At 33.9% G+C, this 27,685-nt stretch overlaps 2 protein-coding genes across 7 annotated transcripts in view; one reads left to right on the forward strand and one right to left on the reverse strand.

Moving 5' to 3' along the window:
• Positions 1-6,994: 6,994 nt before the first annotated feature.
• LOC137488914 (uncharacterized) overlaps positions 6,995-27,685 on the reverse strand; it is a 45,639-nt gene continuing 24,948 nt past the window's right edge. For 4 of the 6 annotated variants that reach the window (XR_015522227.1, XR_015522226.1, XR_015522225.1 and 1 more), the window contains one exon: positions 26,920-27,596. Coding sequence is in view for 2 of the 6 variants with exons in the window: in XM_087304519.1 (XP_087160645.1) it covers positions 7,531-7,562 (32 nt within the window). In the remaining 4 variants the exon portion in view is untranslated. Of the gene's footprint in view, positions 7,563-26,919; positions 27,597-27,685 lie in introns of those variants that run through there. The other 2 variants (XM_087304519.1, XM_087304520.1) reach the window with 1 other exon arrangement.
• On the forward strand, positions 21,838-27,413 carry LOC147838567 (uncharacterized). The gene is made up of 5 exons (XM_087304504.1): positions 21,838-22,781; positions 23,451-23,547; positions 24,012-24,122; positions 26,030-26,196; positions 26,330-27,413. The coding sequence occupies exons 1-5, from the start codon at positions 21,865-21,867 to the stop codon at positions 27,324-27,326; spliced, it is 2,289 nt and encodes a 762-aa protein (XP_087160630.1). The 5' UTR covers positions 21,838-21,864; the 3' UTR covers positions 27,327-27,413.

The following is a 27,685-nucleotide window of genomic DNA, read 5'->3' on the forward strand; positions in this document are numbered from 1 at the left end:
TGAATTTTTTTTCTCTTTTTTTTTATCTTACTTGATATTTGTCAAGACACTTCTATACAGCTTTAAGTGACATTCAAAGGCTTAACTAGGTTAATAAGGTGGACTAGGCATGTTAGGGTTATTATGCAAGTTATTGTAAAAATATGGTTTGTTCTGAAGATTATGGGGGGAAAAATAGCTTAAAAGGGCTAATAATTTTGTCCCTAAAATGGGTTAAAAAATTAAAAACTGCTTTTATTTTAGCCAAAATAAAAACAGATAAGACTTTCTCCAGAAGACAAAAAATACTTTCAGACATACTGTAAAAATTTCCTTGCTCTATTAAAAATCATTTGGGAAATATTTAAAAAAAGAAAAAAAAATCAAAAGGGGGCTAATAATTCTGACTTCAACTATATATAATAAAAGTGTGCTTTTCATATTGCGTGAATCATATTGCCAGCATATGTACTTTAAAATATTATATTAACCCATTATTAATATTGTCACAGCTTGTCAATGACATGTGTGTATCAACAGTTTATTAATTTAACATGTTAATTTCTTTTCACACATCTCTTATTCGAATTTTTTATCTTGTGTGATCAGATCATTGGTTCTGCACTGACATGTTGTTAGTATTTGCTTGCTGAAAGAAAATGACAATCTTTTTAAAATTTGTATTTATGCTATTAACATACTACTTGCTGTTCCTTTGCAGTATTGGATGCCATCTATTCCTGATTGCATTTTGACTCCAGTTCCATTCCAGCACAGTTATACCTGCCGATTAACAACCTGAAGCTTCCAAGCAGATGTGTGGGCAGCTGTGAGCCAAACTCTTTGGAACATTGGTTCTCCAGGATGAGGACTGGTCATCACTCCAGTAAGTGATCAACCTAGCATTGCTCCCCCTCAACTGGAAACAGTAACTAGGAACCAAGACTCAACTGGTGTGATTTGTTAAGATCATCTAAGAAATATTTTTTCTATGAATATTAATTAAATCTTTTTTATAGAATTATCTGTTGTCTGAGACCTGACTCTGGTGGCCAAGAATTAAATTTAAGAAAATAAAGCTCAAATAAAGTTCAAAATTAAGTCATCATATTATTTAAACCAGTGTTTCTTAACTGGTGGGTTGCGATCCAAAAGTGGGTCGTGAGAACATTTTCTGTGGGTCGCGGAGTGTGTGGTTAAAAAAAACAACAACAAAAACTGAATTTTTTACTTATTTTGACTTTTACTTTAAAATGCGTGCACATATGTTTGACATGTGAAGTTTAATTTAATTATAACAACAAATATGTTGAAGCGCAAGAACGATCCCAAATATGTAAAGTGTGGATTTACATATATTGACGACAAAAAGACTTAAAGCCTCAATGTGTCATAAGTAGTGAGGTTCTCTAACAAGAGAGCATGAAACCTTCTAAATTAAAACAACATTTAGAAACCAGACAACATGTTTTATTAGTTATATTTAAATATTTATTAGTTTAGTTTATGTTAACTGAACCTTTCCTTACCCTAACCACTGTTTACAGTCTTTGTCGTTTTCACTTTTTTATTTCTATAATTTTATACATTTTGTTATATGACAGCAATAAAATATTGTGTATTTGTTAGTCTTTGTGATTTTCTTATAATTTATCTGTCACTACTTGTGTATGTTAACAAATAAATTTGAATGAATTATAATTCCTAAAATTGTATTATAGTTCCTAAAAATTTGGGTCGCGGCTTGATGACCATGTAAAAATGTGGGTCCCATGGCCAAACCAGTTGAAAACCCCTGATTTAAACTTTAGTTTTATCTGGTGATTTAGGTTGACATGCAAACTCACTGTGTGCAGACACCTCTGCATGGAAAGCTGTTTCGCCAGTCTCACAACGCATGAGCGATGTATATTTTTTCTGTGTGCATGTTACAACTGGGATTCTCAGGGAATAGTGCAGAAATAGTTTTCTGCATGCATACATCCTCTTGTTTTTAATTAAACTAGTTTGTTTGCACCCCCCTCCCTCTCTCTCTCTCTCTCAAAAAAAAATAATAATCAAAGCCTAAATTTATTTTAATTGTTGAAATATCTATAACTTTATAATCCTGGAACTCCTGTGAATATTTTAATAAATTCTTTACTCTGGAAATCTTAAGGTGCAAATGGTAAAGAAAATACACACATAAAAATCTTACTTTTTTTTTTTTAAACTAAGTAAATTTTAAGTAAAATGTTTTGTTTTTTCTCAAATTATTTTATGTAGGACACAAATGCCTCAAATGCAGCTTTAACATCATTGGAATAAATTATATTTTAACATATTCAAATGGAAAAGTTAACATATTAAAAAGGAATAATTGTTTACAAGGTTACTTTTATATCTGCATTTTTATAAACTAAAGCAATTCTGTCCCAAACCTTTGAAAATTAGTCCTTGTTGTCTTTATATTTTTATTTGCTTCATTTACTACTGATTTTACTTTATCCTTTCAAAATATGTAATTATGCAGTTGAAGTGATATTGTGCTATTTTGCTACATAGTAGAAGTGAACTAGTTTTGTTTTGTGTTAAAGCCACATTGGCCCTGCATATAAGTGCTTTACTGGGACCTTATAGGCACATTTTGTGCCTGGACTCAACTTAGTATTAGTGGGACCTAACTATTTTGGTAATTACTAAATACCCACAGAGCATGCTCATAGGACATACTTCTGACCCAGATAGTATACCTATACTTCGCCCATTGTGGCTATATACACTCCACTTTGTGTGGACTTGCTATGGGCCCACAGTGAACTTCTGTTTCGAGTGGGCCAGCCCACAGTTTGGCCTAACAACATTGTATATGTTTTTGGTATAGACATGTTAGTTTGAAAATTTGTGCACTAATACTGTACACTTAAGTACATGAAGGTGAGCTTAAGCAAACTGCATTAAACATTCAAACTATTGTATAATAGGCTAAGAGAGACATTCAGGATGCACGCGCAGGGAGGTGGCAGAAAGCAACCGGGAGCGCCAGCATTTACTGCGAGGGAATGACATCAGATGCAGATGCAGAGTTTGTTGTTGTCTTAGAAATAAGATATATTACTTACATATTATATATATTATTTACATAATGCTTTCAGCATATTTTAACAGCTCGTCGCCCAGTGACAAGCACAGTGATTCAGCAAAATTAACGTTAAAGTGAGCGACGTTTATCTGACAGGTCCATTTGCGATAGCACCCTCCCAATGAATATTGGATAAGACGAAATGACCAAGCATCCAGCCCCAAATATACAATCTCAATGACGCTCCGAGTGATTTTACACAAGAGAAGTTAAAGGTCTACAAGTCTTTTGATGCCAACAATGTTGTTCTTTGAGGTCATGTGCAATAAATATTGCTCCATGATGACCAGATTCAAGAGCTAAACACCGAGAATCCGCCTAGCCAAAGACAAGAAAACAAGACGGAGCTAACGTTATACAAGGCCTGGGTAATTAATCACCAACACGCAAAACAACTGCATTCTGACAGTGAACTTCACCTGTACAGCAGGATATGTGAACCTACACATAAAGGTAAAGTTGGTTTTATATACGCACATTCACACTTTCTCCTATAATTTAATTTTCTATAATATAATTTTATAAAAATATTATTTGCAAACTTTAAATAGGAAATCATTTTAGCAATAGCCAATGACTATCAAAGTACAACATTGTTTACAGTCAAATAAACAGTGCTAATATTGTTTTCAAGTCACACTTGCAGGGCATTTCAGACTATTCAAAATATTATTGAATATTTCAGAATATTCAAAGTGCCGTGGTAAACAATATAGGGAGTTTGTCACAAGTTGTAACTGAATAAATGTGTGAATATAAAACTAAGTTTACCTTAATAAACATAACTTTCACGTTTCATTCTTAGCATTCAGTGTCAGCAGTTTAATTAACCATATGTAACTGTTTTTGCTGAAATCATTTCAGCAATCAAAAACGAGTGATGTGTATGATTCAGCATAGCGTGAACTGACCTGATATGATATGAGAACTGCAGAGTCCAGCATTTCTAATTAGCTCCTCACTTCATTCAGCTCCCATTTAGCCAAAGACATCTGCAGTCAGTATTAAAGAAGTGTGTGGTGTATGGTAAAGTTAAGTTTTCTATTTTTGGACTCGAATTCGGCATCCTACCACACAACACAACATCTTTCCCATTGCAGCCTGTCTGTTTTTTTGCAACCGGGGACCCGTGTGACGTCATGTGTGACGTAGGTTGGTAATTGGTCTATACTGTCAATGCAAAGAAAAAGACAATGCAACAAAAGCATGAACATGGTGACATCTTATAAAGACGGCTACATTTGGTAAGTATATATATATATATATATATATATATATATATATATATATATATATATATATATATATATATATATCCTATTCAGAAAATAACATCAATAAAAGTAATATGTAAAGTAAATATGTATAGCATATTTGCTTCAAGTTTAACAATTATTTTAAGCACTTACAAGTTTCACCCTCTTATAGTACTGTAACTGTTTGAAACCTTTCAAATTTAGATTTTCTTTCAATGCTTTCAACTTTTAAATTACTTTAAATTATTGTTTGATTCAATATAGAAGCAGTCCTCAAACTTAAAATAAGATGGCTACAAATGAGACTGAGATTATTTTAACTTGTCTATTTATTTGTTTGTTTGTTTGTTTGTTTGCATTGCCAAAGGTAATACATGTTTATGAATAACTTTACTACTTATTTGCAGGCAGTGCAAAAAGTTATGTAGACGAATTAGCAAAAGTGTAAGGACGAAGTCTATATTTTTACATTCCCATGCAAGTCATTTCAGTTGGATGAAGTGTATTTTAGGGATGCACCGAAATGAAATTCTTGGCCGAAGCCGAAGCCGAATAATAATGAAATTCTTGGCCGAAGGCCGAAGGCCGAATACCGAATGCGGTGTTTTGCATTTTTTTCCATTTAGTTTGCCAATTTTTTCACCATTACAATACTTAAATAGTAAAAATTAGCTTTTTACTATTTTGTGTTGCTTTTCAGAGAAATAAATCAAATAACAAAAATACAATTTCAAAAATATTTATTTAACACTGAACATTTTTTAACATTCCAGCAGATAATTTACAAACAAAGCACAATATAACTTAAAATAAATAAATTAGTAAAATAAAAAAAATATTTTTATTTGGCCATCTTTGAAGCCCCCCTTCTTGAATAGCCTATGTTAGGCCTATAACTGACTGCTGAAAGAATGCAACTGTATGTCTACAACAACAAATGTGCATTGAATAGTGCAAAAAATGTGGATGACAACAAATGAATAACTGTCCTAGACATAAGCCTACTTCTTCAGGAAAAGTGGCAGGTTCTTCTTTATAAAAAGTAGCTTCTCTGCTGTCTCGCATGAAAGTCGGTTCCTCTTCTCATCGATGACATGAGATGCAGCACTAAACAGTCGCGGCTCATCTGTAGTACGAGCCCGTTACTCTCTGCGCTGTTTTCATCTCCTGCGCTGTGCATCACCTGACCGTCCGTCTCCAATACCTAGCGGCTTTCCCAAGTCCAACTCGGCCTGGATCATTTCTCGTGTGCGCAGCTTTTTCCCCATATCCAAGTAATGATATTTTATATGGCGAAAAAAGTAAAGGTGTTCTGAGTCCGCCTGACTAAATAGTGCGCTGACAGCTTCTAAGAGCGCACTTTTAGCTGTTTTCACTCCGTGGTCTGTTTCAGCCTCTTTGTTTAAAAGACGCTTTAGTGCTGCACGTAAATGTATGACGTCTGCCACAGATGAGCTTATCTCTCTTGTTATCTGCTCAAAGGGGGCGAGAAGAGAGAGAACGTTCCTTTGGAAAATTCAGCAGAACAGTGTCTGCAAACGGCCGTTTTTGCCTCTTTCTCTTACACTTTAAAGCGCTTCCACACTGCTGACATGTTTGCTGCATAAAGCGCGCGCCTCTCACTCTACGCGGGTTACTTTTTGATCGCGGCATTAAAAACGTCATTGTTCGGCAAAATTTATTCGGCCTTTTTACTTATTCGGCCGAACACCGAAAGGGCTTTTTTGACTATTTTCGGCCGAATAATTTCGGTTACCGAATATTCGGTGCATCCCTAGTGTATTTACAGGCAAGTTTATATTTTCTATGATCTCTAGTAGCCTGTTCTCTAGTGTTCTACATATACATTTTTTTCCATTCAGTTTTTTACTGTAATATAACATTGCATTATTTAGATTTCACAAGGTCTCCATATGCAAATAGTGGATATGATGATTATGTATATACATAATATAAATATGTATACTGTTGAAGTCAGAATTATTGCCCTATACCCTAACCTGCCTAGTTCACCTAATTTACCTAATTAAGCTTTTAAATGTCACTTTAAGCTGTAAGAAGAGTCTTGAAAATTATCTAGTAAATAATTATTTACTGTCATCATGGAAAAGATAAAATAAATCAGTTATTAAAAATGAGTTATGAAAACTATTATGTCTAGCAATGTTTTGATAAAATCTTCTCTCCGTTAAACAGAAATTGGTGAAAAAAAATAAACGTGGCTAATATTTCTGACTTTAACCGTGAATATAGGTGACGCAGTGGGTAGCATGTTCACCTTACAGCAAGAAGGTGGTTAGTTCGACCCTCAGCTGATTCAGTTGGCATATCTGTGTGGAGTTTGCATGTTCTCCTCGTGTTTGAGTGGGTTTCCTCTGGGTGCTCATGTTTCCTCCACAAGTCCAAAGTCATGTGGTACAGGTGAATTGGGTATGCTAAAATTGACGGAAGTGTATAAGTGTTACGTCCCTTCCCCTTTTTGGTCTAGGGTTGGGGAAGGACAATAACAAAGAAAATTAAAATTTAGAATTTGAGAAAAAAAGAAGTCCAAATTAATGAATTGTTTATAAATTAAATAAACCAATATTGAGGGAACACTTCAATCCTGCCTCAGAAATGTAAAACAACCACAAGCCGTAAACTTAAATTATTTTTATTATTTGGTTCTTAATCAATAAATTAAGCGTAAATCTCAGGAGAAGGATTAACCAAAACAACAAACAAAACAGGTCTAGCTCAGGAGGAGTACTAAATAACCTAATTTCAGGTAAAAGAAAAGAAATGAAACACAGGCTTTCCTCAACTCCCTTACTATCAATAAACACAGTCAAACAGTTACAAAAATAAAAATGGCACCCTCTCCCTACAGCTTCAATTTTTATATCAAAAAGTCAGACAAAGAAACAATACAATTACCTTTTACGTACCACACACAAAAGAATATATGTATTTAAATAATAACTAAGAAAACAGACACACTGCCTGTAAAATTCCACTACGCAAAAGCTTCTCAACACACAGAAGTCAATTCTAACTCAATAGCCCATTAAACTTCTTTTTACAACCAACCAGATCAACACACACAACGTATGACCACAACAATCACGAGTCTGGAACAGGGGAGAAGTGAACCTCTCTGTGGTTTGAGATGCAGTGCTCTTTTGCAGCAGCGCATTACTGCAGCACCTGGGCCCAATCAGCTCTACCTAATGAGCAGGCAGAGAGACACAGTAAAAGTAAAAGAGAAACACACAACATAACCACTCCCAATGGGCAGTAAACACACAAATAAACAATAATAATAAATAATAATGATAAATACATCCAAGGGATGTTACAATAAGTGTAAATGGGTGTTTCCCAGTGATGGGTTGTGGCTGGAAGGGCATCCGCTGAATAAAACATATGCTGGATAAGTTGGCGGTTCATTCCACTGTGGCGACCCCAGATTAATAAAGAGACTAAGCCGACGAAAATGAATGAATGAATCTATATTATATATATATATATATATATATATATATATATATATATATATATATATATATATATATATATATATATATATATATATATATATATACATATATATTTACATATATATTAGTTACATAAGTTGTATGGATAATAACAATGGAATGACACAAGGAGAAAGTACTGAACTACTGAAATGTATTTAATACTTCATATTACTGTATATTATAGTAATAGCAGCTTAAAGACAATTTAAATTTTTGAGGTAACTGTTACTTACCCCTAATCTCATTCCAAATCTAAAAGAAATTAATTCTTTCATTCATTTTCTTTTCGGCTTAGTCCCTTTATTAATCCGGGGTCGTCACAGCGGAATGAACCGCCAACTTATCTAGCATGTTTTTTACGCAGCAGAAGCCCTTCCAGCTGCAACCCATTTTTGGTAAATTAATTAATCTTATGAACACATAAAATATTTTTGTTATGAAGTATTAGAGAAGTGCCTAAAATATACCATAGTTATTTTAAAATTTACGATGAACAAAAGCCTTTGAGTTTGCAACTTAATGTGGGTAAGTAAATGATGTAATATCGTAATATAAGTAATGTTTTTAAACATGATAACAAAATGCTTTATTTCAATGTGTAAGATAAAACATTTATTTATAAATATTTCTTAAACAGTTTGCGAGTGCTAACAGCCAGTGAATACGAGTCAGAGGAATTTAAATCTGTTGCCTAGTAATTTGTTCATAAACATCCCTTCTGTTTTTGTGGGGTTTAAAGTTTCATAATTAAAATTGTCATGACAAGAATAAATGAATTTGCACCATTTTAGCATTGCAGTTTTTATAAAATGGTGTGCTTTGAACTTACACTTGGTGGTAAATGAGTTATAGTATAACTATGTCACCGACTCAGTCCCAGTCATTCCCCTCGCTGGCCAGCGAGGGGAATCTCCGGACTTTTATTTTATTTATTTATTTATTTATTTATTTATTTATTTATTTATTTTTATTTATTTTATTTTTTTTTTTATTAGAATATGCAAAAATCATACAAATACAAGAAAACGTCAACAAATAACAAATACAAAGCAACGAAACAAAAACAAAACAAAAACAACAACAATATAGTCATGTACTGGTATGTGCGTGAGTGTGTGTGTGTGAGTGTGTGTATGCATGTAAAGGTAACTTGGTGGACAGGTCAGAGTACATACATAAGGAACAATAACAGTCAATAAATGAAGCAAGTGTCACAGATATAGATAAAACATATAGAAAGAAACCAGTCAGAGGTAGGGAGTAACAACAATGCTTATTAATGTATGATAGTAAAAATTAGAGTAAAAAGAAAGAAAGGACAACAGTAATAACTGACAACAATAATACTAAATCACAAGTGCTACACAAACTACTACTACAAAAAGTTACTTATATTACAACTACTACTGCTTCTACTACAGCCACAACCACGACTACTACTACTGATACTACTACAACGACTACCACTACTGATACTACTATAGCGTTTGCTACAACTAATACAATGTCTACTACTACTACTACTACTACTACTACTACTACTACTACTATTACCACTACTACTACTACTACTACTACAATCACTTCTACTACATCTACATCAACAACGTCTACTACTGATATTACTACACCAACAACGACTACTACTACTACTGTAACTACCACACCATTACTACTTCTGCTACTACTTACATGAACTACTACTTCAAAAATCTCCGTAACAATTTCTCAATAACAATCGATACTATTACACTGTCTACTACTTCAACTACAACTACTACTACTACTACTACTACAACAACTGCAACCTTAATAATGATAATGGTATAAATACTTGTAATAATGATAATGGAAAGATAACAGGACAAGTCAGAACAGTAATAATAATAATAATAATGATTTCAAAAAATAAAAGTAATACCATTTATGACAAAGGTGTCGAGGAGAGGGGAGGATGGGAAAATCAGGGAGAGGACAAGTAATAATAATAATAAATAATAATAATAATAATAATAACAAATAATAATAGTAGTAAGTAGTAAGTTTGAAGGGGAGATAGAGGAAAAGAGAAAATAAACTAATGATAATAAACAAAAATTAATAAAATACTTATAATAAAAATAAATAAATAAAATAGAATAAAAAATAAAAACAGAAAAGGAAGGGGAGGAGTAGAAGAAAAAAGAAACAATAAGAGAGAAGAAAAATAAAGTTCAGCAAACAAAGCAACAAGAATAAGCCAAAAAAAAAAAAAAAAAGAATAATAATAATAAAAACTGAATAAATAAAAAAGAAAACACTATATCAATGCTAATTATGAATTATACAATTCCACATGGAAGAATAATATTAAAGATATGTATGATAGATTATTACTGTAATTTGATAACTATAATATACTCATGCTGGTAATAATACTAATAATAATGATAATAATAAAAATAACAACAGCTGTAACAATAAATTGAGGAGGTTGTAGTTGTGTGATGGGCATTGAGGTATATAGTGTTTGTCAGTTGCTTTGTGATGCATTAAAAAAAGTGTAACGTGTGGCATGGATCAGTCCAGTGCAGTGCCCAGACTGCCATGCCTACGTTACACTTTACCCTGTGAATTTAGTACATGCAAGTAGATTTTTTTCTTTCCTTTTTTTTCCCTCTCTCTTTTTTTTCCTCCTCTTCTCTTTCTTTCTTTCTTTCTTTTTTTTTTTTCTTTTCTTTTTTTTTTTATCTGTTGTTGGTCAGGAGAGCCACTGGTATATAAATAATAATAATAATAATAATAATAATAATAATAATTTATGTATAGTAATAATAATAATAATAATAATAATAATAATAATAATAAATAGAAAACAAATATTATATATAATAAAAATGAATAAATAACATTGATAGGGACAGGAAAGGGGAACAAATAGAACAAAAGGGAAAGTAAAAAAGTATATAAAGACCGAATTATGATTCTTTTATTTTATTTGTTTACATTATACTTTTTTTTCCCAATTGATTTATTTATTTTTAATTAGATTAAATATTAGATTTTTTTTTTTTTTTTTTCTCCTCATCTCTACCTGACCCCTTCTCTCCCCTCCCCTCTTGTTTATGTACTGATGAAGGTGTTGTTAGGGAATGGCTTCAGGCAAAGAGGATCTTCAATGGAGATGTATTCTGTTAACAAGTTTTTCCAGTATGATATGTGAATGGTATTTCTTGATTTCCAGTTCATGAGGATAGTTTTCTTTGCGATAGTTAGAGCCACCAGCAGAAACTGACCATTTGTATTATTTATATTGATTGTGGATATGTCACCTAATATGCAGAGGGAGGGACACAGTGGGATGTGACAACCCATTAAGTTGGAGAGTGAGTCAGTAACCTTTACCCAAAATGATTTAATTGAAGTGCAATGCCATAAGGCATGAAGATATGTGTCTGGAGTGTTTTGTGTGCAATGTGAACATATTTCTGACGTGAAACCCATTTTAAATAATTTCTGCCCAGTTAAATGTGATCTGTGAAGTACTTTGTACTGTATAAGTTGTAAGTTAGCATTTTTAGTCATGGAAAATGTGTTTTTGCAAATTTGAGTCCAGAATGCAGCATTGGGATTAATAGATAAGTCTGTTTGCCATTTAGTGGTTGGTAGAACTAATGCATTGTCTGATTTTGATATCATTTTGTATATTTGGGAGAGCAATTTTTTGGAGGGCGATATATTAATAAACTCTGAGATTTGAGGTGGAAGGTCTAGATTGATTGATTGGTTAGGTAATTTTGACTTAATTGATGATTTGATTTGTAAATATTCCAAAAAGCAATTACTCCCAATGCTGTATGTCTGGGCTATATGGGGAAATGGTGCCAGATTATTATTAATAAAGATATGTTGAAGTTGTGTGATTCCTTTGGCTGCCCATGTGTGAAAGTTAAGTGGCTTCTTGTTGGCTAGGAAATCAAGGTTATTCCAAATTGGGGTGTATTTAGATGGTGTGAGTGGGGAATTTGTGACCTGATGGAATTTCCACCAGGCTGTCAGAGTTGCTTCTATTGTCGGCATTTTAAAACAGTGATGTCTCTTGATTGATTGACTGTGAAAGGGTAATTCTGAAATGTTAATGTCTTTGCATATTGATTGTTCAATGTCTTGCCATGTGTATTCTGATGAGTTAGGTTTAATCCAATTGTGTATGTTTTGAAGCTGATTTGCCAAAAAATAGTTGTAAAAATGTGGTGCTTCTAATCCTCCTTGTGATTTTGGTCTCTGTAGGGTTGTCAATTTTATTCTTGGGGTTTTATTTTTCCAGTAGAATTTTGTTATAATTGAGTCTAGGGATTTGAACCAGGTATGTGTGGGTTGTGTTGGAATCATTGAAAATAAATAGTTTATTTTTGGGAGAATGGACATTTTGGTAACTGATATTCTGCCCATGATGGATAGTGGTAAGTTCATCCAGCGTTGCAGATCGTCATCTATTTTTTTAAGTATCGGAGTATAGTTAAGTGCAAACAACTCTGACAGCCTGGCGGAAACATTGATACCCAAATATGTGATATAGTTAGTGCACAGAGGGATTTGTGATGTTTGGGATGTCACATCCACACTGGTGGAATTTAATGGGAGTATAGCAGATTTATTCCAATTGATTGAATATTCCGAAATATTTGAAAAGGTATCAATAAGTTTTATTGTTTCCTGTAATGATGTTTGGGGATTTTGTAAGTATAATAATATGTCATCCGCGTAAAGACTTATTTTATGGTGTATGTTTAATGTTTGAATTCCTTTAATATAAATGTTTTGACGGATGGCTGCTGCAAGTGGTTCAATGAATATGGTGAATAAAGAGGGAGAGAGTGGACATCCTTGTCTAGTTCCCCGGTGTAGAGTGAAGCTGCGTGATGTTAGTCCGTTAGTAATGACAGTAGCTGAGGGTGATGTGTAGAGAATTTTGATCCAATTAATAAATGACTCCCCAAAACCAAACCTCTCTAATGTGGAAAACAGGAATTTCCAGTTTACTTTATCGAAAGCCTTTTCAGCGTCGAGGGTGACTATGATAGATTTGTTTTTGTTTATTGATGAGTGGTGTATTAGGTTTATGAGTCTGCGTGTATTGTTTGATGATTGTCTACCTTTAATAAAACCGGTTTGATCTGGATGGATTATGGATGGCATGATTTTTTCTATTCTATGTGAAAGTGCTTTAGCAATTATTTTAGTGTCTACATTAATTAGTGAGATTGGACGATAGCTTGACGGTAATGTTGGGTCTCCGGACTTTTAAACATTACATCATCCATTCACTCTGATCCAGCACACCTGATCTTCATTCTGTTAATGACCCACGTACCCTTTATAAGCAGCTCACACTCACACAGCTCACTCTCCTGTTTACAACTTCAGCCCGTTTCCTGACTCTGCTCTGCCTTCTGCCTGCCCACAACTTAAAGCCTGTTACACGGACTCTGATACTCGCTGCCTGCCCTCGACCCAAGCCTGTTACACAGACTCTGATTCACGCTGCCTGCCTCTGACCCATGCCTGGTAATCACTGTGTCTGTCAATCGCCAGCCCTAATCTTCATTGCTGTGTATGTTGTATGTTCGCACAGTCGTGCGTGTTGTATGTTGAGTAAAGTGTGACTTAATAAATACTGCAAATGGATCCCTCTGTGTCAGTCTCCCCGTTACAGAAGACTTCGCCCAACATGGATCCCGCAGCCATACAGGTTTTGTCTCACGAAGTCACAGCTCAAGCTCAGGTACTGACCACTCATCAACAGCAACTAACGAACTTAACTCAGTTGACAGACGAACTTGTGAAATCACTGCAAAACCTGCAAGCTGCTCCCACAGCGCAACTCTCCGCCAACTACTCTCTGAGTCAACCCGTTGTGACACAACCCCCGACGGTCTCCGGAGCTCGATTGGCATTTCCTGACAAGTTCTCAGGTAACCCAGCTAAATGTAAAGGCTTTCTATTGCAATGCAAACTGTTCATCGCCCAACAGCCCCATCTGTTTAAGGACGAAAATGGGAAAATTGCTTTTGTATGCTCATTGCTCATCGGGAAAGCATTAGACTGGGCTACTGCAGTTTGGCCAGACAGCACCCCGATATTTCCCTCGTTTAATGACTTTCTCAAACGTTTTTGCACTGTGTTCGATCACCCCGAGGGTGGTCGTAATGCTGGTGAGGAGCTATTGTGTATTCAACAGGGAGATCGCTCCGCAGCTGAATTCGCACTGCATTTCTGCACTCTGGCAGCGCAAACAGGCTGGGCTGATGATCCACTTACTACACTCTACAGAAAGGCTCTGAAACCAGAACTGCAAAAAGAGATGGCGTGTCGTGACGAGGGAAAAACACTGGACCAGCTGATCGAACTATCCATAAGGTTAGACATTCTCCTCCGCACTCGTAACCCACTATGCTCTATTGCTTTCAGTCCTGTATCTCCTGAAACTCCCGCTGAACCTATGCAACTGGGCAGAACCCGTCTAAACCCCGAGGAACGTGAACGAAGGAGGAGAAATCACCTGTGCCTCTATTACGGACTTCCAGGTCATACTAAGGTCTTATGTCCCAACAAGCCTCCCCCTAAGACCCTTCCGGTGAGTGCTACCACAGTTTTCACAACCACTATTGACATAAGTATACCTGTCAGTTTGAAACCCGAAGAAGTTGAGATTTTGACCATGGCCATGATCGATTCCGGAGCCGCTGGCAACTTTATCGATTACACGTTTGCTATCACTCACTCCATTCCTCTAACCTCCTGTGATTCCTCCCTAGCCATCACTGCTATAGATGGGCGCCCACTGGGAGAGGGACACATAAAATTCCAAACTCTACCAATATCTCAACAAACAGGCTCTCTCCACGTAGAAGAGATTTCCCTCCTTGCCATCGACTCCCCTTGACACTCTGTAATCCTCGGGTTACCATGGCTACAATTACATGACCCTCAAGTTTCCTGGAGAACTGGTGAGATCATTAAATGGAGCGATCACTGCTTTACCCAGTGCCTGCATTCTGTTTCCCCAGTCCAAATCAACATGATTACCAGCACCGAAGACCCTGAACTCAGTCAAATTCCTGAGGCTTATCATGACTTAACCGAGGCTTTTAATAAGCAGAAAGCTACCAAGCTCCCTCCTCATCGTGAAAATGACTGTGCCATCGAACTACTGCCAGGCAACACGCCCCCTCGTGGTCGAATTTTCCTTCTCTCTCAACCTGAGACTGCAGCCATGAACACTTACATCTCCGAGGAGCTAGAAAAGGGCTTTATCAGACCATCCACATCACCTGCTTCAGCTGGCTTCTTCTTCGTTAAAAATAAGGATGGCAGTTTACGCCCCTGCATCGACTACCGAGGATTGAACGAAATTACTGTCAAATATCGCTATCCCTTACCATTGGTTCCAGCAGCCCTTGAACAGCTCCGCTCAGCCCAGTATTTCACCAAATTGGACCTCCACAGTGCTTACAACCTCATCCTTATCCGACAGGGAGACGAGTGGAAAACCGGGTTCTCTACCATCAACGGCCACTATGAGTACCTCGTTATGCCCTAGCAAACAGTCCTTCCGTGTTCCAGGCTTTTGTAAATGAGATATTCAGAGACATGCTCAACCAATGGGTCATAGTGTACATCGACGACATCTTGGTCTACTCCAATTCCTTATCAGAGCATATCCAGCACGTCAGAGCGGTGCTCAAACGCCTCATTCAGAACCAGCTGTACGCTAAAATTTCAAAGTGTGAGTTCCATCAGACCTGTATATCGTTCCTGGGTTACATCATCAGTCCCGAAGGTGTGGCTATGGACCAGCAGAAAGTCGATTCAGTTATGCAATGGCCACAACCGGAGACCATCCGACAATTACAACGATTCCTGGGCTTTGCCAACTTCTATCGACGGTTCATAAGAAACTTTAGCTCAGTAGCTGCTCCACTTACAGCCATGGTCAAGGCTAATAATGCCCGCCTTAAGTGGAACCCAGGCGCCACTCGAGCATTTAACCAGCTCAAAACCCGTTTCTCCAGTGCACCCATTCTGCGTCATCCTGATCCCGAGCAACCTTTCGTGGTTGAAATCGACGCATCTAACACTGGCATTGGAGCCATTCTGTCCCAGAGATCCCTATCTACGAAGAAACTCCATCCCTGTGCTTTCTACTCCCGCAAACTCAACTCCGCGGAGAGAAACTATGACGTGGGAAACCGTGAACTCCTCGCCATGAAGGCTGCCTTAGAGGAGTGGAGACATTGGCTTGAGGGCGCCAAACACCCATTCACCGTCATTACAGACCATAAAAACCTGGAGTACATTCGATCCTGTAAACGTCTGAACCCTAGACAGGCAAGATGGGCTTTGTTCTTTACACGCTTCGACTTTCAAGTCACGTACATCCCTGGCTCGAAGAACATTAAGGCAGACGCTCTCTCCTACCTCTCAGATGAGGAAACCGCTCGTCCTGATTTTGCCAAGTGCTAGTTGTCCTGAGACCAACATAATTTATGATAACCCAGGGACAACATCTCTATCAGCCAATCAAACGTTATTACGTCATCATTATGTGCCCCCCTGCAGAGTCCGCCAAAATCGCAAATTCAAAAAAGAAGAAAACACCCACACACACCCACGCACACGCAACTCAACTGCCATTTCCACCTGTGAAGAGGACACGTGAAGAGGTAAGATTACCGGGTTTCTTCTATAAGTTTAAAGAAGCAGTAATGATTGTAAAATTCATATGTGTTTATGGATTTGCCCTTTTTTTCTAGCGACGCAAACGAGCAACATTTAACTTTAGTTTGCATTAAGTTAGCCTATTAGCCGTCCCTACCTAACGTTAGATTGACGTGCTGCTCTACCGTTACTGCGATTTACTTTCTGGCTTCAATTAAAACAAGCTAACAATATTGTTTTGAATTTAAATCTAGCTATTAAACGTGACTAAGCTTGTCTCTTGCTAATTTAGCGAATTTTTGTCTAATAATTCGGTTTTTAGCATGTATTATGTCAATTTCATTTAAAGACAAACGCCAGAAAGGTGAACCAACATAGCACTAGTTTAAACACAAGACAGGTTATTTGAGACGGTAAATTTATTTAATCTGATTATTTATTCTGTTAAATATGTTGACTTTGGTCATAATCGCTGATTTATTAATATGTTAACCTCAGGACTTCATTGCTGATTTATTAATATAATTAATATGTTAACCTCAGATCATCATCGCTGATTTATTAATATAATTAATATGTTAACCTCAGGTCATCGTTGCTGATTTATTAATATAATTAATATGTTAACCTCAGGTCATCATCACTGATTTATTAATATGTTATCACTGATTAATTAATATGTTAACCTCAGGTCATCATTACTGATTTATTAATGTAATTAATATGTTAACATTAGGTCATCATCACTGATTTATTAATATAATTAATATGTTAACCTCAGGTCGTCATCATCACTGATTTATTAATATTAATATGTTTAGCTCAAGTCATTATCAGTGATTTATTATTATCGTTAATATGTTAACCTCAGGTCATCATAGTTGATTATTAATAAAATTAATATGTTAACCTCAGGTCATCATCACTGATTTATTAATATAATTAATATGTTAACCTCAGGTCATCATTTCTGATTTATTAATATCAATAATATTTACCTTAGCTGATTTATTCATATTATTATGAATCGCTGATTTATTATTACCATTAATATTTACCTTAGCTCATCATCACTGATTTATTCATATTATTAATATGTTAACCTCAGATCATCATAACTGATTTATTAATATCATTAATATGTTAAACTCAGGTCATCTGCACTGATTTATTAATATTATTAATATGTTAACCTCAGGTCATCATCACTGATTTATTAATATAATTAATATGTTAACCTCAGGTCGTCATCATCACTGATTTATTAATATTAATATGTTTAGCTCAAGTCATTATCAGTGATTTATTATTATCGTTAATATGTTAACCTCAGGTCATCATAGCTGATTATTAATAAAATTAATATGTTAACCTCAGGTCATCATCACTGATTTATTAATATAATTAATATGTTAACCTCAGGTCATCATTTCTGATTTATTAATATCATTAATATTTACCTTAGCTGATTTATTCATATTATTATGAATCGCTGATTTATTATTACCATTAATATTTACCTTAGCTCATCATCACTGATTTATTCATATTATAAATGTTAACCTCAGGTCATCATTGATTTACTAATATAATTAATATGCTTACTTTAGGTCATCACTTATTTATTAATATTATTGATATGTTAACCTCAGGTCATCATCGCTGATTTATTAATATCATTAATATGTTAAACTCAGGTCATCTGCACTGATTTATTAATATTATTAATATGTTAACCTCAGGTCATCATCACTGATTTATTAATATAATTAATATGTTAACCTCAGGTCGTCATCATCACTGATTTATTAATATTAATATGTTTAGCTCAAGTCATTATCAGTGATTTATTATTATCGTTAATATGTTAACCTCAGGTCATCATAGCTGATTATTAATAAAATTAATATGTTAACCTCAGGTCATCATCACTGATTTATTAATATAATTAATATGTTAACCTCAGGTCATCATTTCTGATTTATTAATATCATTAATATTTACCTTAGCTGATTTATTCATATTATTATGAATCGCTGATTTATTATTACCATTAATATTTACCTTAGCTCATCATCACTGATTTATTCATATTATAAATGTTAACCTCAGGTCATCATTGATTTACTAATATAATTAATATGTTAACCTTAGGTCATCACTTATTTATTAATATTATTAATATGTTAACCTCAGGTCATCATCGCTGATTTATTAATATCATTAATATGTTAAACTCAGGTCATCTGCACTGATTTATTAATATTATTAATATGTTAACCTCAGGTCATCATCACTGATTTATTAATATAATGAATATGTTAACTTCAGGTCATCATCGCTGATTTATTATTATCATTAATATTTACCTTAGCTCATCATCACTGATTTATTCATATTATTAATGTTAACCTCAGGTCATCATTGATTTATTAATATTATTAATATGTTAACCTCGGGTCATCATAACTGATTTACTTATATAATTAATATGTTAACCTCAGGTCATCACTTATTTATTAATATTATTAATATGTTAACCTCAGGTCATCATCACTGATTTATTAATATAATGAATATGTTAACCTCAGGTAATCATCGCTGATTTATTATTATCATTAATATTTACCTTAGCTCATCATCATTGATTTATTCATATTATTAATATGTTAACCTCAGGTCATCATAACTGATTTACTAATATAATTAATATGTTAACCTCAGATCATCATAACTGATTTACTAATATAATTAATATGTAAACCTCAGGTCATCACTTATTTATTAATATGTTAACCTCAGGTCATCATCGCTGATTTATTAATATCATTAATATGTTAAACTCAGGTCATCTGCACTGATTTATTAATATTATTAATATGTTAACCTCAGGTCATCATCGCTGATTTATTAATATAATAAATATGGTAACCTCAGATCATCATCTCAGAATCATTAATATGTTATCATTGATTTATTAATATGTTAACGTCAGGTCATCATCACAGAATTATTAATATAATAAATATGTTAACCTCAGGTCATCCTTGCTGATTTATTAATATGTAATCATTGATTGTTAATATGTTAACCCCAGGCCATCATCACTATCACTGATTTATTAATATGTTATCATTGATTTATTAATATGTTAACCTCAGGTCATTATCGCTGATTTATTAATATGTTATCATTGATTTATTAATATGTTAACCTCAGGTCATCATCACTGATTTATTAATATGATAAATATGTTAACCTCAGGTCATCATCGCTGATTTATTAATATGTTATCATTGATTTATTAATATGTTAAAATCAGGTCATCATCACTGATTTATTAATATGATAAATATGTTAACCTCAGGTCATCATCAGAGATTTATTAATATGTTATCATTGATTTATTATTATGTTAACCTCAGGTCATCATCACTGATTTATTAACATGTTATCATTAATTTATTAATATGTTAACCTCAGGTCATCGTCTCTGATTTATTAATATTGTTATTACGTTAACCGCAGGTCATCATTGATTTATTTACATTAATATGTTAACCTCAGGTCATCAGAACTGATTTATTAATATCAATGATACGTTAACCTCAGGTCATCATCATTGATTTATTAATATCATTAATATTTACCTCAGGTCATAGTCACTGATTCATTAATTTCATTAATATGTTATCCTCAGGTCATCATCACTGATTTATTAATATGTTATCATTGATTTATTAATATGTTAACCTCAGGTCATCATCGCTGATTTATTAATATGTTAACCTCAGGTCATCATCACTGATTTAATTATATGATAAATATGTTAACCTCAGGTCATCATCACAGGTTTATTAACATGTTATCATTAATTTATTAATATGTTAACCTCAGGTCATCATCACTGATTAATTAATATAATAAATATGTTATCCTCAGGTCATCAGAACTGATTTATTAATATTGTTATTACGTTAACCTCAGGTCATCAGAACTGATTTATTAATATCATTAATATTTACCTCAGGTCATCATCACTGATTTATTAATTTTATTAATATGTTATCCTCAGGTCATCATCACTGATTTATTAACCTCAGGTCATCATCGCTGATTTATTAATTTCATTAATATGTTATCCTCAGGTCATCATGACTGATTTATTAACCTCAGGTCATCATCGCTGATTTATTAATATCATTAGTATGTTAACCACAGGTCATCATCGCTGATTTAATAATATCATTAATATGTTTACCTCAGGTCATCATCACTGATTTAATAATATCATTACTATGTTAAACTCGAGTCAACAGCACTGACTTATTATTATTATTTCAAATATGTTAACCTCAGGTCATCATCGCTGATTTATTAATAGCATTAATATTTACCTCAGGTCATCATCACTAATTTATTCATATTATTAATATGTTAACCTCAGGTCATGATCGCTGATTTATTAATAACATTAATATGTTAACCTCGGGTCATCATCGCTGATTTATTTATATCATTAAAATGTTAACCTCAGGTCATCATCACTGATTTAATAATATCATTACTATGTTAAACTCGAGTCAACAGCACTGACTTATTATTATTATTTCAAATATGTTAACCTCAGGTCATCATCGCTGATTTATTAATAGCATTAATATTTACCTCAGGTCATCATCACTAATTTATTCATATTATTAATATGTTAACCTCAGGTCATGATCGCTGATTTATTAATAACATTAATATGTTAACCTCGGGTCATCATCGCTGATTTATTTATATCATTAAAATGTTAACCTCAGGTCATCATCACTTATTTATTAATATCATTAATATGTTAACCTCAGGTCATCATCACTGATTTATTAATATCATAAATCTTTTTACCTCAGGTCATCATCACTGATTTATTAATATCATAAATCTTTTTACCCCAGGTCATCATCACTGATTTATTAATATCATTATTACGTTAACCACAGGTCATCATTGAGGATTTATTAACATCAATAAAATGTTTACATCAGGTCATCAGCGCTGATTTATTAAAATCATTAATATGTTTACCTCAGGTCATCATCGTGGATTTAATAATATGATTAATATGTTTACCTCAGGTCAACTTCGCTGAATTATTATTAGTAGTAGTATGTTAACCTCAGGTCATCTGCCCTAATTTAATAATACAAGTCTTATTAATATTGTGGATTTTTACTTTTTATTATTGATGATTTTTGTTTATTTGTTTGTATCCTTTTGATTTTTAGATTTGACATCAGATATGGAAGAAATTATAAGAGAAGCAGTCTACAAAGAGGAGCACTTCAAAGGAAACAGAAAAGAGACCAATATAACAGTCCATGTTTTAGAAAAAGATTTGGATCCCTGTGAATTTATTCAGCAAAGACTTACAACCATAAATGCCTCAAAAGATGCCAACTTCAGGACTGTGAATTCTGCAAGTCTGCAAAATCAAAGAAATGGATATTTCTTGTTTTCATGCAAACGCTCTGGAGCATGCACACAACGAAGTAGACGTGCTAAAGGATGCAAGGCATATGTTTCTTTCAAAAAAAGGACAGACTGGCTCAACAAACTGGTTATAGTTGAAAGGCTGTACAACATTCATTCAGGACATGACCCTTTAAGTTCTTTTGAGGGTCACTCAGAAAACATTAGCCAAGAGCTGGTTAAACATATTCAGGATTTAATATCTCTTGGTGTTAAACCAGATACAATTCTCCTAAAATCACATGAGTGGTCAAAAGAACAAGGACATACTGATCTCAACAACCGAGCATATTTTGTAACCCCTAAAGACGTTGAAAATATTCGTACATGTATGATGCGAAAACATCAGCAACACAAAGATGATGCCACTAGTACCTCACGTCTTCTGGAGGGCCCTTTTAAAAATTTGGTTGTTTTTTATCAGCCTTATAGTCCTCAAACAGATCTTGTCATAGTTCTGCAAACACCATCCATGAAAGAAAATCTTCAAGAATATGGAAGGGATATCATTTTTATGGATGCAACATATGGTGTCAACCAGTATGGCTTTCCTTTATTTACATTAGTTGTCAGAGACAGTCATGGTCATGGAATTCCTGTTGCCTATATCATCTTGGGAAATGAAAAGCAGGACACACTTCAACTGGCACTGGAAAAGCTGAAACCAACATTTTCTGTACCTCCAAGGTAATACAAACAAATAAGTAAATGTAAATTAAAATGATTAGTTAATCATTCTTCGTTAGATTATTTAACTGGACAAAAAAACATTCAACAATATTTTGGGTATACACAATATCTTAAAGGGATCATTTTCACACCCTTAAGTTTTTCCAAACCGGAATAAGTTTCTTTGCTCTCCTGATCAAAAAGAAAGATACTTTGAATAATGTAACCGCATAGCTGTGGAGCACTGTTGATTTCTATTGTATATATTTTTTTACTCTTAGAAGATGGTTACTCTGATTTTCATGAAAGAATAAATCAGACCTGAAGAGCAGAGGTCTACAGAGGAACACTTTAAAGGAAACTGAAAAGAGACCAATACAACAGTCCATTCTTTAGGAAAATATTTAGATCCCTGTGAATTTATTCAGCACAGACTTACAACCGTAAATGCCTCAAAGGATACCAAATTGGATGCAATGCTATATATCATCAAAGCTTTAACAATTTCAGGTCAACATTGGTACTTGCTAGATGTTGATTTCATGCACAAATAGTTTTTTTTTTCTAGAGAAGGTAAATAACAGTAAACAACAAAATGCTTTCTTTTGAGAGCAAACATTTGTAATATGTTGTATTTGTATTCTCTTTCTTGTATTCTTATATTGAAGCTTATATTATTTTTTTTAGGTGTTTTATGGTTGATAAAGACCAGGCTGAAATCAATGCTATTCAAAAGGTGTTCAACGAGTCAGACATTCTCCTTTGTTGGTACCATGTAACGCAAGTAAGTACTAAGTTAGGAAACTGCTTTGGTTTTTCCTCCTTTTATAGATTTATATTCTGTTTTTATCAACTGTCATATTAACATAATTTTTATGTATATCTCTAACAGTATTACCATTCACATTTGTTTACCTTCAGTTGCTAATGAATCAGTGGATAGAACTTAAGCTTATTTCATATTGCAACATGATGTCATAGAACATGCTATAATATTACTTGACATTATCTGGGTATAAATCTCATTGTGGGTTCATGTCAGTCATCGATGCACTTTTTAAGCAAAAAAAAAAAAAGTTCAAACTTTTGCTGAGCTATAGCAATAACATATATTGTTTTTACTTTGATTTGAGTACCCCTTAACTTGAAGCTTATAATACTTGATCCTAATAATGCCAAATGTGTCATGGAAGTTCTCACCATATTAAATATATTGCTTTACGTTTTCCCACCATTTATTACACACAGGCAGTAACTCGTTGGCTGTCAAAATCTGAATCTGGTGTGAGTGGACCTGAAAAGGCAGATTCAAGAGCGCACATCATGCAGTTTATGTCAGAGATGAAATGCTGTTCAACGGTGTGTTGCTATTTGTTTTATAGTACAATTGAATGTTCTAATGTGTCTTTCTACTTTTGTAAGAAGCTTGTAACATGCATTTTTATAATGGTAAAAAATAATGTTAATGACAGCTAATATAAAATGGTAACCCACATACAGTATGAAGAGTTCAGATGCAAAAGCCTCTAAGTCATAGGTCTCAAACTGCCAGAACGCGAGCCAATAGCAGCCCTGTCTCCTCCTCTATCCGGCCCACAACTGACGACAAAAATATAACGATATTCGGCCCATCAAAACATATACTTTTGAATCGCTATCGTTGTGCTATCGCATAAACACTTCTAGTTTTGACTCCCCACCTACTGGACATTTAAAGTACTTTATATCCGAGTTACTGGCAATTTCTCTCAATGTGCGATCAAAAGTAACACATGCAAATTTCAGGGGCTGATTTATACACTGAAATGTATGTCCGTAAGCGCTTTATTTTTGTAAATATTCAAGGGTCATTTGATTATAATCAGTTTTATACCCCCTGTATTTTGTTGTACAAATATATTTTTATGGCTTACACATTATGATGGTGGTGTAAATATAATAGTTTTGCTAATACTCAATTCAAATGGTCTCATGAATAGATTTTTCTCATACATATTAAGATTTGGATAAATGTGCATTAGTAAACGTTTACTGTTGGCTGTATAAAACATGTTAAAGTAAATGTGAATATGTACAGTACATCCTTATCCCCTCTAGTTTTAGTTTTACCAAAAAGAATGATATTGAGAAGAACAGTTGCTAGTAAAGTCAATAAAGTTACCTAAACTGCATTCTGCTGTCTTACGCTATCTATTACACTTTTGGCTAAGCAACAATTGATTGGGGCATAATTATTATTTTATTATGCCTATTATTAAATTTTAGTATTTTCATAGCAATTTAAACAACCCCTTCAATATGAACAACAAACAAAGGGAGCTTTGATACTATGGGGAAGAATGTCTGAGTGCATCAAATATGTCAGGTTTCCATTTTTTCTTGTGCTTGAATTTTAAAACGGCCCTCCTATGAATTGTCAGTCACTGATATGGCCCCCCGCCAATTTGAGACCCCTGCTCTAAGTACTGTCTTATTTTTCTAAAATTAGCATTTTTCAGCCTTTAATGTTTATGCTGTTATTTCACTTTAAAGGCAATGAAATAAAATCATACTTTACCATAAAAGTAAAATTACAGAACCTAAACACAGGAGCCTTTGAAAAATGCAAATTTTAAGACAAATCTTAAGATAACACTTGCATCTGGCCTCTTCTCACTCACACAGAATTACTCTCCTTCAAATATGAATTTATGCTGCTTATAAACTGTTTTCAGATATATAGTAGGCTAAGTGTGCAGAGTTTCATAATCAACTTTACATATTCACACACATTTGTAAGCATTCAGTTTATATTAACCTTATCAATTAATAATTGATACCCTTTTAGGTCAATTTAAAATACACTTTACAGAATGAGCTAAATGTTTTATTTTAAATAAGGATATATTTTTAATTCTGTTCTGAATAACATTTCAGATCATAGATCTTACATAGTCCAAAAGGCATTAATTAAATTTATAACTAGATTTAATGTAAAATTGTGATGTCTTTTATAATTTGTTAATTTTGCAACTTTTCTTTTTAGTTATAAACATGGATTGTTTGTTTGGTCTGTTTTAGTTACTGCAAATAGTATTGTTATATTAGTTTATTTAATCATAGACCCACAGTGTTTCAGACAGTATAAGAACATTACAGATTCTCTCTCAGTAGACTTACTGCACACACTGGGGTATGTCTGTGTGAAGGATTACTTAAAATACCTAAAAATCTCCAGCAGTTCTTATGCTAACATGAAACATGATTTTCCTTGTCAATTTTTACAGGCACAAGAATTTAAGGAAAAGGCTGAGATGTTTCACTGCCAGTTTAGAAACTTCAAAAATGTCTGCAAGTACTTCAAGAACCACTGGGAGACAATTGGTCATCTCTGGTCAAACTTTGGAAGATGCTATAAACATGGAGATTCTGACACAAACAATCTGATAGAACGGTATATATCATTTGTATCCATGTTCATTTCATAATAGATTTATGGATAATCTGAAAGCTAGATAATTTACCTGTTTAAGTGTACATTGTAGTAGTCATTGCACCTTATTCTTACATGTTTTTCTGCTTTACAGTTTCTTCCACCGTTTAAAATACCAATTTTTCTGTGGCATCCGAAATCGTAGATTGGATCATCTGATCGATGTGCTTCTGAACAAGACAGACAATTACTTCAATACGATACAGGATTTGCAGTCTGTTGGAAGGGTCAATAACCCTCTACAATGCAAAACAGAAGAAATAAAGAAATCTGCAGAAAGGATGCTGGAGAATGGATGGGCCATGAAAATTACCATAGCTTCAACAGAAACATACATGTACAATGTTCCATCTGAGAACAATTCACATGCTGTTTACACTGTGTGTCCTGCAGAACAGTTCTGCAGTTGTGTATCTGGCTCTAGGGTACATGTGTGCAAGCACCTCTTTTTATTAAGCCTTCTTTCTTGTGGTGATCATGTTACTTTTCCAGACATGGACACACAACTGCAAGCCCATACCAATACCTTGATGCTAACAAATAAGTATAGCATTTCTGCAAAGCCTGAAAAAACAATAGCAGTTGAAAGCTTATTTGGAAGAGCTGCATCAAAACCATGTATTGTGAGAGGTATATGTGACTGTTGTACTTTCTCATACCACAAAAAATGTTCTTGTCTACTGCTTGCAAAGAAACTCTTTAATGAGGTGACTGAGACAAAGTCCAATAATGCTACAAACAATTCAATAGTGCCAATACAAAATGACATTGAGAAAAAAAGTGCAGATGAAGACAGGCTTTGTACTATTAGGAAACTTGAAAATGTACTGAGGATTATACAAACGTGGGAAAACATTCCAGAGGATATCGCACAAAAAGTGAATGATCTAGAAGTACAAACAAAGGAGCAAACTATGAACAATGAATTTGTTAGACAGTGTGATGCGGACAAGTCGCGTAAAATACACCCACTGTTTGCAAACAGAAAAAGAAAAACAGATGGACACACACACTCAGAAACCAAACCAGATATAAATTTTCCTGTTAAACCAAGAAGAAAACGCAAAGAAAACAAACGATTTTTTTTTTAAATCAAACTTATTTTGTACAGTATATCAGTATAGTAAATCACATTTACAATAGAAAAACTGTCAAAAATGAAATAAAATTATAATTGTAAAAACATAATCTGTGTGTTGTTTTTGTTTACCACCTTAGTTGTGCAAGCTTATTTCAGGCAGTCTTCTAAAAAGGAAAACAAAACGTCAACTGCGAGAGGTCCAAAGCAATGGGTTGCCAAATCAAAGGATGATTCAGGGCCCAGGTTTTGCATATTTATCTTCATTTGTTCAATGCTCCTCCTGAAAACAACAAACAATAATGTTACTTGACTAACATACTGTATATGGTTGCATTCACGAGTTGCCTGTTATACAAAATTACAAAAGAT

This window comes from Danio rerio, chromosome 22 (assembly GCF_052040795.2).
Source record: "Danio rerio strain M-AB ecotype USA chromosome 22, GRCz13ab, whole genome shotgun sequence".
Classification (NCBI taxonomy): Eukaryota; Metazoa; Chordata; class Actinopteri; order Cypriniformes; family Danionidae; genus Danio; species Danio rerio.